Raw genomic sequence first — 14,871 nt, 5'->3', positions numbered from 1 at the left:
GCTGGAGTCCCCAGTGCCAGAGCAAGACAGAAATACTGCAGGCAAAATGTGATCATGGCCTGTGTCCACAGGAAAAGGTTGCTCTTGCTAATAGAAGTCACTGTTAAAACTATGCAGCTATAGAAATCATTAATTATTATTAGGCATCTTTAAACTGCAAAAGGCAAAACAATGGCACGGGACTCAGGGCAGGGCAAAGAAGCGGTAGTCTCCATTATTTGGTTTCTTTAAGAATGAGTACCTGAAAATACATGGTGTAGCTTTGTGGTTTTTAGACAGCAGCCCACCAATTGCCAGTGTGCCACATGGTGTTTCGTAGCCTGACAACCCCTATCACCTCCATAGCATTTCCAGTTAAGGTCTGGAGTTCTGTGGTGGGTCAAACACCTTGGGAAGTACTGTCTCCTCTCTGATAGCTGTTTCTCTTCAAGTCAGAAATGGTGACCACAAGACTGCTACTTGAGATCAGAAAAGTAAAGTTAAAACAAAACGCAAAATCTTTTGACCAGCCTACTTAGAATTCTCATTTCCTACTAACTTTTTCGTTTGAAAAACTTTTGATTGCAGTCCCTTAAAGCCTTAGTTAAAATAGTTACCTTCAAAATGCCTGYGTTGCATTTTTCTTGAAGCAATGAACCACTCTCACTGCCAGCCCTGGGGATGCTGCTAGGAGACAGCATTGAACCTTTTCAGTGCTGGTTTTCTCCWCCCGCCACTGCAACATCTAGTTTCCTCCCAGTACAAAAGCTGTTTTAACATGACATCATGTACAACTGACACCCAGGAGCCATCCCTGCCTCTCTCACTTAGGGAAAAGGTACTGTAAAGGAGCTGTTCAGTTCCATGTTCCTTTGTTCATATCCTCCTTTGTTCTTTGATATCTCACTTTTATCTTTATCYTGTTCATTTTCATACTCAAACCCACAGTTTGTATCTGGCAATATTTGCTTTTGCTCAACCTCATGTTTTGCTTGCCCAGCAGAGATGTACCTTCACTCTGCAACCTGCAGCTGGAACTTTCCCTGTAGTGTCACTGACACATCTTTATTCCAAGGGGTTCAAGAGAAACGCATAAAACAGAAGTATCTGAAAACACAGAATTATGCTTTATAATCTGTCTGTCAGCCTGTATCTGGCCTTTGAAATGAGTCTCCAGATCACTCTGTAAATCCAGAGAATGACCACTGATGCTACAGAAAAGGAAAAAGTCTCAAACACCAAAGGAAAAGCTATTGGTTTATATAGAGAKATATATATATGTATATAGATATATACTGTGTTTACAGAGTCCACAAGTTAAATGCGATATTCATAAAAGCATTAACAATAAAAATACAATCTGTTTGTAGCCAAGTACAGACTTAAAATGGTAAAACAGGAAAAAGGATCTCACCAAAGTACAAATATACAGTACAAATTGATTTATTTAAAACAGTTACAAAAAAAGCACAACAAAATAGAGATTATCCTTAGAATTATTAATGCTTTGTTAAAGATCAGGTAAGAGGAAAGGGACAGGGACAAGGTTGGAGGGGAGCACCTGACTAGTTCTAAGGCTTTAGATACACTGCATTGGTTACATGTTAATACAGCCATATACTGGGGTTATAGTGAGGGGTCAGCACTTATCTACAAATATCTCTCTGCCTCAGGGCAGCCCAGCCAGCTCCCCGTGTCTTTCTCTCTGGGCAGACCCTCCCCGGCGCTAAGGTGCCATGAAGCCAAAAACAACTTGAGTGTGCAGGGGTGCGTTGGCAGGGTGGGCAGCAGCAGCCTAGAGGGACCTCAGGGGCAATTCTGTCCTTAATGGTGTGAAGGCCGTGGAAGGGTCTGGACCATCACCCTTCTAAACTACATGTGGAACACCCTGGACCAAACTGAACAGAATGTGTATTTGTAGCCATCTTAGCAACTTGTGCTAAGTGTCAGGCCTTAGCACAGCCTACAAGACAAGGAGCAGTTGGGAGTGATGCTGGGGAAAGGCACGTGTGCTGCTGCGGGCAGGAACTACTCCAGCTGCTGTAGTTTCTTTTACAATATTTTCTGAGTAACAAGGATTGTTAGTTCTCTACGGGGCAAAGTGACTTCAAGTGTGGGGTAGGGACAGGGACACTTAACGTGAAAAGTGCAATATAGCTGCTCAGCGGCTGGAAGGGGAAGGCAGAGGGGCCTCGGCAGCTTCCTTCCCTTCCAGACAGAGCTTCCTCTGCATAGTCTGGTAGTGATGAGTGCTCCTTGCTGGAATGCACAGCCCAGAGACAGGCTTGCCTCTGCTGCACAGCTGACACAAGCAATGTTCATGGCATGGGACAGACGGCTACAGACACCCATTATTGCATCTCACAGACTCCTGCTACAGAGCGTGAATTGGATAAGGTTACAGTCAGGAGAGCTCCTCCTGCTCCAGGCAGGACAGACCGCAGCTCTCCTACCCTTCACAATAGCAGCAGGAACATGCTATATTTCTCTGAGAAGTCTGTCACGTCTCTTGCCAGCAGAAAAGCCCAGGTAACCATCCCACTCCACAATGTCTTCCTTAACTTCTCCTTTCCCTGTAAGCCTAAGAAATAAAACCCTCTTCCATGGGCTCATTCACAGCCTTTCTGTGAGTCTGTCTCACACACTCCCTGTTCCAGGAGAGCCTCAGTGATCAGCACAAACACCACTATGGTGCCAAGCCATACAGCCCTGCCCAGTAAGGACAGGTTCCCGTGAWACCAATACTGCTGAGCTGGGCTGGAGAGCCACCAGTGGCCCCRTCCTGCCCATCCTTTGGGGCAAGCAGCCAGATGCAGAGATTCTTAATCTCAGTCCCCCCTCATGAGCTGTGTTTCAAATCACTGCTTCCAGGAAGACCTGGTAGCTGAAACATGCACAACAGTGGGACTGACGGGAGTCTGGGTAAAAGCACCAAGGTCCAGTTCACCCTGGCCTGTTCCACAGAGCTCAGGACTACACTCAGCAGAGGGGCAGCTGGCCAAAGTCCAGGACAGCAGCCAGTTAAACAACAGGGCAAGCACCTTCACAGCCCTTCAGCTGCCTATAGTACAAAGCTATTTAAGCCACACAGCATCTTGCCTCATTTTTTAGTACAGCTCGTTCAGAACACTGTGAAGTGTGGCCGAGATGGAAGAGTTACAGTATCACACATGGAATAAAGCAAGCTCTCCAAACCCTCACTCTAAGACAGACTCTTGTGTTCAGAAACACTGGAGGGGCTCTGCACCCTCAGTTGCTCAGACATTGCCTCTACGGTGTAACCAGCCTCTACATTCACATGCCGTATTTATACCAGATCTCTTCCTCCAGTGCCTGTCACAGCCCTGAATCTCTCTGCGTGCACCATGCAAATAACAGGCTCAAGAACTTGGGCTCCTCTGCCTCCTGTCTTTGGCCACAGACACCTCAAATATCCTGAGCATTAAGTACTGATTACCACCAACAATCGAGAGGTTTCCATAGGACAGTCCAGTCAACAGGAGCTGTGACGCACGCAGGTGACAAAGGGGCCCAAAGGTGGACACCTCACWGACAAATGGGGCTGTGAAAAGGGCATCTGTTCCCACAGCTGCTGAACCTGAGGAGGCAGAATCTTCACACAGCAGCATCATCGTGGCTTCAAATGCAGCTGATGAAAGCAGAAATAGTGTGTCATTAGGGAGCAGCTACATGTGATACAGGCAGCAATCCTCATTCTGGAGAACACCGTGAGGCACAAACACTGAAGGCATGATTACCTCATATCCTACCTAAGGCCTGGCCTGGTGCAGGCATTTTAAAGGCAACAAAATGGCTAGCAATGTGCTAGGAAAACAGGACTGAGGCCAGGATGGAAGGGACATTCTGGAGACTACCTTGCCTAATAGGCAGGCAGAGCAAGTGTCTGTCACACACTCAGCAGAAGCCAGCCAGTTCCAGGACACACTCCTGGGGAGCACAGAACAGCCCTGAGACAGCACCGCTGCAAGAAGAGGTGCTGACACACCATTTTGGGACAGAGAGGAGTGCTGCTTCAAGAGCCGGACACATCTGACAAACTTCAGGAAGATGAGATCAGGGAGACACAAACAATATGCTGAATATCATGACTGCACACTAAGAAAAGCCYTCTCCAGAGTCTGGTCCTAGCACAGAGATGAGCACCTGAACACAAAGAATACTTAACCCAGGTTAAGTCAGTGAAAATTGTTTTCTCACTGGAACAGTGACTATTCTTTATCCTAGCTGAGCAKTTGGAGCTGGTGTCATAACACACCATCAGAAAGGGCAGGTAAGTGTAACTACAGGAGCATTCACTCAAYAGAGTGTTATCACCACAATGAGGTATTCATACACAATTGTATTAAATCTCACCATGAAAAAGACTACTCTTGATTTTATCACATTGTTCTACAGAGGAACTCCAAAGTGAAGCATCAGAAAAGCTAACACAAAACCACCTCAAAATACCTTGTGACACTGTGATATTTTTAAGAGTTCCTCCGTTAATCACAGAAGTGTACTTAGCACAAACTTTGTACCTCGCCTGCACATGCACAAACACTTGTTTCTTGTCTAGAGCTCATACAGGAAACTGCCTGCAGGGAAGGATTAGCTATCTGAAACATTTTTCTGACTTAATTACAAAATAGCCTTGGCCTTCTCACAGAAGAAGGATGTTTTCATCCTTCCCTAGAGAATGTTATATGTATTTTGCTCCAGATTTAAAAAACAAAAAACCTAAATCAATAAAATACCCAAAATTCAACCAAAGAAAAAAAAAACCAAAAAAACAACAAAAAAAAAAAAACCAATCGAGTTCATCTTAGGTTAAGCCTCTGCAACAAAAGCTATAAGCCCAGGAAGGTTTTTTTAAAAAAATATTAACATGGGAAGAAAAAATTGATTTGGTGGTCAACAACTAAATGTACTTTACAGCAGGAAACTCCAATCCCAATTTGTGTCCCATCCCAAGTGCTCAAGTTCCCTATTCACCTTCACCCAAACCCATCCTTTTGGTCCCTCCTCTTGAATTTCCATAATTCATTCAAATCTGTACATTCTTTGCAAGAAGAAAGAGCAGTTGGATTCAGTGAAAAGAGACATTAATCAGAACCACCAGAGAAGCACCTTCATCCTGCCCTTGAGAGCTCCATTGGTGAACGGTCCTTTTAAAGTGCATGTGTGAAGAAAGGGGATACTGGGAGTAGAGCCCCCAAACTCCAGTGGGGAGCCGTCTCTCCCCATCACAAGAAAAAAAGAATAAAATCTTCAGCAATTTTATATGCTACCTTAAGCCGTGTCTGCCCTCCTCAWCTCCCCACCTGCCCCGAATGCTCAGCCCCTGCCCTGCAGGGGATCAGTTATCCCAGGAAGTGGGAGAAAGCCGCAGCCTCCAGAATGCTCCCATCACACACTCCAGCTAGCCTGTCATTGCTCCCTGAGGCACTGGAGCCCTCCTGACTCCCCAAGAGGAACKGGTCAGTCATGGAACTAGAATGGAGCCATTGCTGCAAGGCAGAGAGCAGCCTTTGCTGGTGAGCCTRTGACAGAGTCTGTGCAATTCCTCCACCTGATGGTACGGCTCACCTGCTGGGGCTGCCCTAGCTCACACCTCCAAGGCATCATTTCCCTGCATTTGAACGCCCTTCAATAGACAGCTTGACCTCCTGGGGGATGAAAGAGGGACGGAGCAGAGAGGGCCGAGGCTCCTCTGCCTGCATGCTGTATCTTTGGAAGCCAGGGGCCAAACTGTACAGATTGCGAGCCTCAGGCTGGGAGGATTCTGCACGAGAGCTCTGGGCCACGCTGGCTCTATCTGTGTGGCTCTTCCTTTCAGCAGCTCTGTCAGATGGCTCTCTGGGCCCCTGAGCTGTTTGTTCCAATCTCTCCCTAGCAGATACCAGTTGATCTGTGAGAGGGGAGTTGGCCTGAGAAGCAGAGTTGCCATTCATGCTCTGTAAACTGATTGATATGCAGACATCCCCCACTTGCAGCCTGTGACAGGGCAAAGCAAACAGCTGAGCAGTCCTCCCTGGGCTGCAGGAGGACCAGCCCTGGCCATACACAAAGAAGGGATGCTCCGGGGGCACATCAATGCTCACTTTACTTTGTTGCTCCCCAACCACAAAATGCAGTGTAACAAGCCCAGGCCACTGGCTTTCCTGAATATCCACCACAGTGCTGGAGTCGATCTTCAGGCCTCCGCTCACCTCTGCACTGCGAACAAAGTCTTGAGTCTGCAGGTCCTCCACCCGCTTCAGCTCTCCTGTTGCCAGCTGGATGATGGCTCCTTTCATGAAGTGAGAGGGCAGTTGTGAGGAGCTGGGTGGCTGCAACTGGGCCAGCTCCTTTTCAAGCACATTTCCTCGAGCCTGTGCATCTGGGCTCTCCCTCACCAAGGCTTCTGAAATGGAAGACCTGACAGGCTCAGATCCAACAGGAACAAGGACTGGTTTGCCATTGGCTATTACCATTCCTTTGGTTAACTGTTTCTGTCTAACAGTCTCTTCGGGGGACATTCCACATGGGCTCCAGGACGGGCTGTTCTCAGCTGCAGCCCTGTCTGTGGTGTTCCTCAGCATGTCTCCTTGCCCATCAGGGACATTATGGCAAAGGTTCAAAGGGCTCGGGTCATCCTTCCTCTGGGCTGCCAGAACATGATAATCCTGAGATGCCARCACCCCCACCACCCTCTGAACCTCCAGATCAGCATCGGGAGTGCTCCTGTGAGCAGGCACAGAGATCTCTCTTCCCAGCATCTGGTAACTTGGAAGGAACTGTCCATCGCCCACACATCCTGCTGCAGCCCCTGAGGGCAGACAGTCCTCAGCTGCACTGCTGGCAGAGTCCACGGCCTTGCTGCACCTCCTGGCCACACTTTGCTCCAGGGGCCTTTGCCCACCATTGGCTGCAGCCACCTCTGAGCTCAGCTGGCTGTCTTGCTGAGGAGACTCTGAGCTTCCGCCTGCTACAGGTGCCTCATAGGCTGAGTACCCCGGTGGGAGGCGGGACAGCTGATAATAAACAGGAATTCTCCCYGCTGCCATGTCCGGTGGCTGGGGCACAGCGTGGTGCTGCATCTGCCCAGGAGAGGCTGCAGAGGCAGATTTGTTGAAGCTGTGGGTGGGAGAGGTAGTCTGGGGGGAAGGAGCAGCTTCTTCCGTGAACAGGGAGGCATATGGCACAAAGTGGGGGACATGGGGGGCGGTGAGGTTGGTGGAAGGAGACAGGAGAGGACTAGGCAGGAAGGCAGGAGGGATGGCAAAGGGCACTGTGTAGTGGGAACCGATGAGCTGCACGGAGGCCGAAGGGATCTGTGCATAGTGGATGGGGGGAAAGGGCACCCCCGGGTGCTGGATGATGGGCGAGGTCACGTTGAAAGTGGGGGGCAGGGGGCTCACGTTCACCACGGGGTGCAGGCCCGTGGGGGAGAAGGTGGCAGGCGGTGCCGCCACTTTGTAGAGCATCCCGTACTGGTCCACCGTCAGCCCCGCCGCTGCCTCGGGGGCCTCGCCGGGGCTGTAGCGCGGTGCGGCGGGAGCCGGCCCGGCTGTGCGGGCCCACTCGGGGCCCTCGGCCGAGCCCGGGGCTGYCCCCGTCCGTCCCGGCTCGGTGCCAGTGCTGGCGCTGGCGAGGTCCCGCTTCTTTGGGGGGAGACACTCCTGGCTCCGCTCGTGGCCCGCTCTCATGGCGCCCCGCGGGTTCCCGGCAGCCCCGGCCGCGTCGCTGCTTCATGGGGGCACCCGCTGGGGCTGCCACGCGCCGCCGGCCGCCGCCTCACCTGCGCCAGGAAAAGAGGGAACCGTCAGTCCCGGCCTTGAGAACGGGGCACGTCCCGAGCMCCGGCTCCGGGAACCGGCACGGCGGCGGCCCCTGGCCCAGGGTCGGGACCCCGAGGACGGACGATGCCCGAGCCCGGTCGCCACCCCCAGCCCCAGCGCCACGGCCGCGCTGCGCCCTGCCCCGCCGCGTCCCGTAAGCCCAGCCGGTGCCCGCGGCTCACCCGCCATGGCCCGGCCCGGCCCCGCGGGCCCGCCCGGTGCCCGGCCCGGCTCCTCCCCGCCCGCGGCGCACGGCGATGACGCGCCCGGTGGCCATGGCACGGTCCCGCCCGCCGGAACCGCTCACCGCTGGGCGGGCTCGCMGCTCCGCCGCGCCCGGGCCGCCTCACGGGGCCGTTGCCGTGGTAACCGGCTGCGTCGGCGCGGGGCCCGGTGCGGCCCTACCCGGGGCGGGACGTGTCCGGGGCCTGCCCGCGCGGCTTCTGGTGCTCGCTCGCTGCCCGGGGTCTCTCCCAGCGGGTGCCCGGGAGCACGGGCTCCGCGGCAGCGCGGCTCGGCTCCTCCTGGCTCCCGGCCTTCGGTCTGAAGGCGCCTGTTCCGTGCCTCGCACCCGCACAGTGTGCGGCAGCCCCGCGGTGCTGACTGGCCTCCGCCGGGGGCACTTCCTCGTCATCCGGTGATCGTTAACGGGACAAAAGGTCCTACGAGTGGGGACAGAAGAGCTGCCCGGGGCGGCTCTGTATTCTCCTCTAGAGACGCCTCGTTTAGTGCTGCTCACTGTGCTCTCCTCAGCGCCGGTGGACATTTAAACAGCGCGATATTCGCCGGCTTGACCGCTTGGGTCCCGGAACCGCCCAACCCCGGAACTGCGGACACGGGCAGTGGGTTCCGCCCGGGCTTGCCGTGGGGAGCGCGCGCCGCCGGGACCGCCTTGCGTTTGACGTCATCAGGGACTGCCACGGTGCATACGCATCTCACCTCGTAAGCTCAAGCTCGTGGGTGCTTCCGCCAAGAAAAGTAGTGCGAGCGGCTGTCTTTGCCGTCCTGCTGTCGGCGGTGCGGCACCGCCCTCTCGCCATCCCCGCCCCGCTCCCGCCAAGCTCGGCGCGACCGCGCTCCCTCCCGCGGTCGGGGGAGCCGCGGGGTGRCGGGGACCGAGCCGGCGTGCGGATCCCTCCGCCTGCGGTATCGGTGCTGCGGCCGCGCCGCCGCCATTTTGAATGCCCGGCTGTGTCCGCCGCCGCCGCTGCAGGGACCGGCCCGGTGAGTGGGACCGGCTCGGGGCTGCCCTGAGCTCCAGGAGCTGCTGCCTGGAGCGCCGCGACTCTGGGTGCCTCTGTCTGGCCCGAGCTCCGTGGCTAGGCCTCGGCCGCTCTGTCCGCGAGGCCGCCCGGTGCCCTCTCGCCGCCGCTGCCTCCGCCGGGCGGTCCGGCCCGCTGTGAACTCGGTCCTGCGCCCGCCTGCCCGGGTGCTGGGAGCGGCCCGTGCCCGCCCTGGCCGTGCCCTGCCGGGGAGACGGCGGTGTGAGTTGTGCTCGGGCCCCGTGGCCGGGGCTCGGGGACGGCTGAAGCGGGAGCGCGTCCCGCAGGAGCTGACCCGTGCTGTGGCCCGGTGGCCTCTTGGGAGCAGCCGGGACCCGTGCCCGTCCTTCCCTCGGTCTGTTCTTGCCTGGCCTGCACCGGCGCTCGGAGCGTTACAGCGGCTGCAGTCCTTCCCGATCAGGGGTTTTAATGCGAGCAGGAACTATTTGGTCTGTCTAAAGGCATTTGCAGTGAGCTGYTGGCGGCCTGGCTGTAAGGGCGCCTTCGAATCACTTTTTCAAGGCTGGTTGAGTTCCTTTCTCGCACGAATTATAAGAGAAATTGTAATTCTGTTTTATAGCAGACATTGTTTTTTAAGTTAGGAGGTGGAACAGGTGTGTGTTTTATTATGTTGTAAGTGATGTGTGAAAATGCTGAGTGACAAAATTCAGTTTCTGATGTTTGAAAGGTTAATGGGATAGCACAGAATCCATTTGGAAAGGTGACACATCCACACGTCTGGCTCAAAGGTGTTTGGTCCATWGTGGCTTAAAGAGAATAAAATATATGTGTATTTAGCCCTGTATATGCAGGGGTATCCTTTAGGGATGCTCCTAGCATCCTGCATGTAAAATAGAGCAATTCCTGCTGTTTTGTTTTTCCTTTTTTTCTGTTTCACTCGTGTGGTAGAGCACAACGGCTTTTTGTACCCGTTTCTCTGCTACTAATTCTCTAAACTACACTTGGTATTTTTTCATTTGTTTGTTTGCATATTGCATTCTGTTGCCAAATTCTTTCCTTTGTTTACTCGTATGCACTCTGATGTTTGGCACGGGATTGGTAAACTTATTGGGTACTTGAGAGCTCGGTGAAGGCAGGAGATTTTGTGTTGGGTTTTTTTTTCCTGAGGAGTTTGGTGTGAACTCTTCCATTCTTCTGTGCTGGAAGAAGGAGGGMAAAGGTATTTAAATTCGTTTCTTGAGAAGGGAGAAGTAAGTCTTGGGTAATTGTTTTGTGGAAGCTTTTGTGTTTCCAGTGTGTAAGATAACTTCCAGATTTCCTCCTTTTATGATAAAAAAACCTTCCATTTTTTTTTCATTTTGCTTTTGTTTTCTGTTCCTGTGACAGCTGCTCTGTTTCCCTGAAGGTGGCTTGGTGGAGATGGAGGGATCCTGTAGTGCCTTTGTAGTGTCCTGTGAGAGATTAAGGGATACAAAAATGTTCTGATTCTTGGTAGCTCTTTTGTGTCCAGCATTTTGCAGTCATCACTGTACTATGGGGTTAGTGAGGGTGTCAGGTTATGGATAGAAGGTTTTGGATAGTTGGTTGTTCTCAGGCACACAGAGCCCACCCTGCTTAGTGCAGTTCAGTTTTGGAATGTCAACTTTCCAAGTGTGAGGGTTCACAGAAATCTGAACTGCCGCTAAAGCTGATGGCACTCAGTAAAGCTGCTTGTGCCTCTCCAGTGTGAATATTTGTATTTGTGAGTTGGCAGTGTATAACTTTGGGGAATGATTGCTTTGTATTTTGTAATGACAAAGCAAGCTCTTCTGAATGCAGGTGATCCTAATTTGTTCTAGATGATAGTCAGCTGCTGTCTGGGGAAAAGGGTCTTCTCTGCCTTTTTAACAGCATTACTTCACTGGAGGCGAGTTTTGGGGGTCGTGAATAAATATATGGTGAGGCTGTAACTCAAAAAACAGAGCTACAGTCATTTGAGTACAAGTGAATCTGCTGATATCATAGGTATTAGTGCAATCTGTACCTGCTGTTTGGCAGAAATGCTACAGATAAAATCAAAGATTAGAACTTCCTAGGGCATGGCTGAAGTTATGTGGCTTGTTGTACCATTTATATATATGAATGTGAAAATGTGGCATCTTATCTTTCATCTGGCATTGGTTAGGGCAAAGGACCGTGTGGGGTTTTTTGGTGACAAAGTAGTAGCTATTTATAGCTACTACTATAGTTATATGTTATATGTTATATAGTTATATGTTAACTATACTATAGTTATATGTTATAACTATATAACAAAGTAGTTATTTAAAATTTAACTCTGCAGGACCGTGTACAGGAAGTAAAATAGCCGGATTACCTCATAGATTAAAATAGTGAGGAAATTAGAAGCAGGTGATAAATACAAAGGTAAGGTAGGCCAGTGGCGATTGAAGTATTGAAACAGAAGCCAGAAAATCTGGAATTTTGGCTTGCATCTGTCATGCTGATCAACTATATAGTTGTGCTAATTCTTCTTGCTACATGTTTTAGCTTCTGACAATGGGGTAATATTTATTTTCTTTTTTGCAGTTGTTGAGGTTAATGTTTGTACTGATTGGGAGCTCAGCGAGTCTCTGTGTCTTTCGAGGGCAGTTGTGCAGGAATGGGAACCTTATCTGAAGTGCTGAGTTGTGGCCTGGGACTGTGCCCCAGACAGCAGAGAGTAGGAAGGGTCTGCAGTTGTTTGGCAGTGGGATTGGGTAGAATCTGTGCACCATCCTCAGTCTCTGTCCAGCTTCTCCACTTCCTCTCAGCCCTTAAGCAGCTCTGAGCCTTGCCTCTTGAGTGCTCTTGTGCAGCATTTCTTGTTGGTGGTTTATTTTCTTTCAATGTAACTGGAAGTGGAACCATCTCTTTTGAGACTATTTTTTAGCTCTTTTTTTGGGGTATTTTTTTCTTATTTGACTTCCCCTGCTCCCCTCCAGCTGTCTCTGTAAAGCAAAGTGTAGCTCTGATGCCTTTTCTTATGAGAATGATTTTGAAGCTTCCTACTGATTTAATTTCCTTCTGATGTTCTGATGTTGCTTTCTTATTCTCTGTTGTATTCAGTAGTTCTTTTCTCATAAGAGATTGTTCCACTTAGCATGTTACATGGTTAGTTGCTCTTTCTCTCAACTTCTTTTGCGTTGTCTTTGCCCTTCTTGATGATGATGGTCCTTGCTTTGGTGTTTATTGTACAAATATTTATAATAATTAAATATTTCCTGTTTTCTGTRTAAATATTGATAATACTAGACCCTATATCAGTATCTCAACTATCTTCAGCTTTTGTTCACAGCTTCATCTCTACTTGGAGAGTTTATGTTGGGTTTTCCCGCTCATGTATTTTTCTTTGAAAAGATCTGATAGAAGTGGGAAGCCTACTGATAGCAGTGTGGATTTGAGGCCAGCAGTGTTGGGTGTCAGYACTGCAGTTACTCCTTTCATGAAGTCCAGGCAGATCCTCTGCTCTTGTGTGCACTAGATTGGATCTAGTTGTACCAAAGCAATAGGGGAGTTCTGCTATTAATTTCAGTTGAGAGTTGGGTCAGGCTTTAGTTGTGTAACTTCACAAAAGCTGTGGTTGCTCAGGGAGTGTGATTGCTTATACATGCATTGGGGTGGAGCAACTGAAGTTGTGTATTTTGGATGCATTTGAAATGTGTGCTGCTTCAGGCTTGTGGTGTTTTCTAGATAGAACCAAACACAGAAGTACTATTTGCAGGAAAAGCAGTAACTTGGTGTATATATAACTGAAAATTCAGACCATTTCCCCAAACAGTAGACCCCCTTCTGTGAATAATTACATTAAGTCTGATAKCCTTTATGTCTTAGTGTTTCCAGAATTCAAGGCTAAGTAATAATGGAATGTWAAAATGTTAAAGAAATGAAGTTTTAAAGCAGGGTTAGGGCTAGGGTTACTTTTTGAAATTTTATTGTCTTAGAGACACATTAGATACTTTAGACGTAAGCTAACATTTCTGAGTAGTTTCCAGAGGGCATGTTCTCAATTCAGCATTTAAGGACTATCCTTTGTCTTTACTCTGCGATTCCTGATGGGGGAATATAGCTTGACTGAAGCACTTGAACATTTTCAGGATGGGTTTTGATAATACTTATCTGCAATGCCAGTGTGAGCACAGTGGAAGGACTGTACACAACTTTTTTCAGCCTGAGCCTGCACATAAATGATCTTTAGTGATTATAAAGTTACTGCCTACAGACTGCAAAGGAGTATTCCTGCAGTAGTGCTTTTATCTGTATAACTTCTGCCCAATTCTACAACCAGATTGTGGCTTATCAAAATCGGTTTAGAATCATGTGATATCTGTGTGTAACAGGTGAGTCCAGGCTTAAAAATTCAGCTCTTACTGCAGACAGTTGCCAGCCAGGAAAGAGATTTTTGAGTTTCTGATATTTTTGTGAAAACCACAAGATGAGCACTTTGCAGCTGTCAGAACTCTGCATGGTGTTACCAATTATTAGGAAAATAGTAGTGAGCAAAATAGAGGGCGTTTTATATGAATACTTCAGTAGCACGTTATCGCTTCAGTGCTGTGTGCAGCATTTTGCTTTTCTTTCCCTTCAGAAAGGATGCAGAACTGTATTRTGTGCAGACGTGGCAGCAAAGGTAGTGGTCATGGAAAGGTTTGTTGTGGAGATGGATTTCTTACTTTCTCATGACTATTTCTTTTATGTTTGTTAGTGCAGCATGAGTGCATAGCAACCGTTTTATTCATATCACATTAAAGTGAGGAAGTGTTGTGAATTCACATGGAGAGACAGGGCAAGAATAGGGATTAATGTGTTCAGTAGTCTTGATCCTACACATGTCAGCATTTTGAGACAGAGTTTCCTTATGCAGAAAGAGTATCTTCCATTTTCAAAACKGAATGCCTTGTGTCTCTGTAACAAAACTTCAAGCTTTTTAAAGTATGAAGACCGGGAACTTAAATATGGGGAGTCTACATGGTTTGGCTGAAGAGGCTGTATGTGTGAGTTTGTAATCGAGACTCAGAGCTGCCTTTGGCTGGCTTACTGTAAGGCCGCCTTTACTTGTTGTACAAGCATCTCTCTGCTTTTCTGCAAGCCAAGAAGTTCCCTGTTAATTCTGGGTCCCAGCTTCTCTGTTCTGTGGTATCACATAAGCCTGTTAGTCCAGCACCTGAATGCACATCTTTTTCTGATATGACAGTGCTTAAAATGTATGACACAGTGTTGAGGGGGAATGATGACACAGACAAAATCTGTAGCGGACTGGCATGGCAACTTTTTACAAGTTTATGTGATACCTGTTATCACAAGGGCTCAATTCTGTTTGTATCCTGGCATGRATGAAAAAAAGGCTGTAAAGAGGCTTGTATAGTCTGAGCTCCCTGAAGGTCAGAAGTGAGCTTTGGKGAGCATGAACTAAAAAAGTTTAGCTGGTGAACATAAATCCTAAAGTTTGGATTCTGTTTTGACAGCCACTTTCCTCTTAACAGGTACACAGTGGCAGACTAAATTGCTTTCTGGGTCAGTTGGCTCCATCAGYATTCCACCTCATGAGTTGAAACTACTCGGAGTATTCTTATACACACCTTTCATACCGGTGCTGCCAGACAATATGTCACRGGCTTGTTTGCTTCAGAAGGGGTTGTTCTATTTGGGGTATAATAAAAGGATGATGTAAACTTGACTTACTTATTTTTGAAACAGGATTCTCTGAAATATCCACACACGTAGGAATTCCCTTCCATTTGCTTTTCTGCTGACTTTCACACCTCTAAGAGGGAAGTGTGTATAGCACAAGTTAGCAGGATTTTTGAGGCATGGCCATGTGAAGCACT

General features: G+C 49.3%; 2 protein-coding genes across 3 annotated transcripts in view; one reads left to right on the top strand and one right to left on the bottom strand.

Moving 5' to 3' along the window:
* Positions 1-4,778: 4,778 nt before the first annotated feature.
* Positions 4,779-8,040, bottom strand: ATXN1L (ataxin 1 like). Its single transcript, XM_057383084.1, has 2 exons — positions 7,985-8,040; positions 4,779-7,762 (listed from the first exon to the last, which is right to left on the bottom strand). Exon 2 carries the CDS (start codon positions 7,668-7,670, stop codon positions 5,604-5,606), a length of 2,067 nt encoding a protein of 688 aa, XP_057239067.1. The 5' UTR covers positions 7,671-7,762; positions 7,985-8,040; the 3' UTR covers positions 4,779-5,603.
* Positions 8,041-8,280: 240 nt separating this feature from the next.
* Positions 8,281-14,871, top strand: part of AP1G1 (adaptor related protein complex 1 subunit gamma 1) — a 35,703-nt gene continuing 29,112 nt past the window's right edge. The window contains exon 1 of one of the 2 annotated variants that reach the window (XM_057383083.1): positions 8,281-8,744. The gene's annotated coding sequence lies outside the window, so the exon portion shown is untranslated. Of the gene's footprint in view, positions 8,745-8,781; positions 9,027-14,871 lie in introns of those variants that run through there. The other variant, XM_057383082.1, reaches the window with a different exon arrangement.

Source organism: Malurus melanocephalus, unplaced genomic scaffold (genome assembly GCF_030028575.1).
Source record: "Malurus melanocephalus ecotype Western Australia unplaced genomic scaffold, MMel_1.1 scaffold_605, whole genome shotgun sequence".
NCBI classification, from domain to species: domain Eukaryota; kingdom Metazoa; phylum Chordata; class Aves; order Passeriformes; family Maluridae; genus Malurus; species Malurus melanocephalus.
This window is presented reverse-complemented; position numbering and strand designations above follow the sequence as displayed.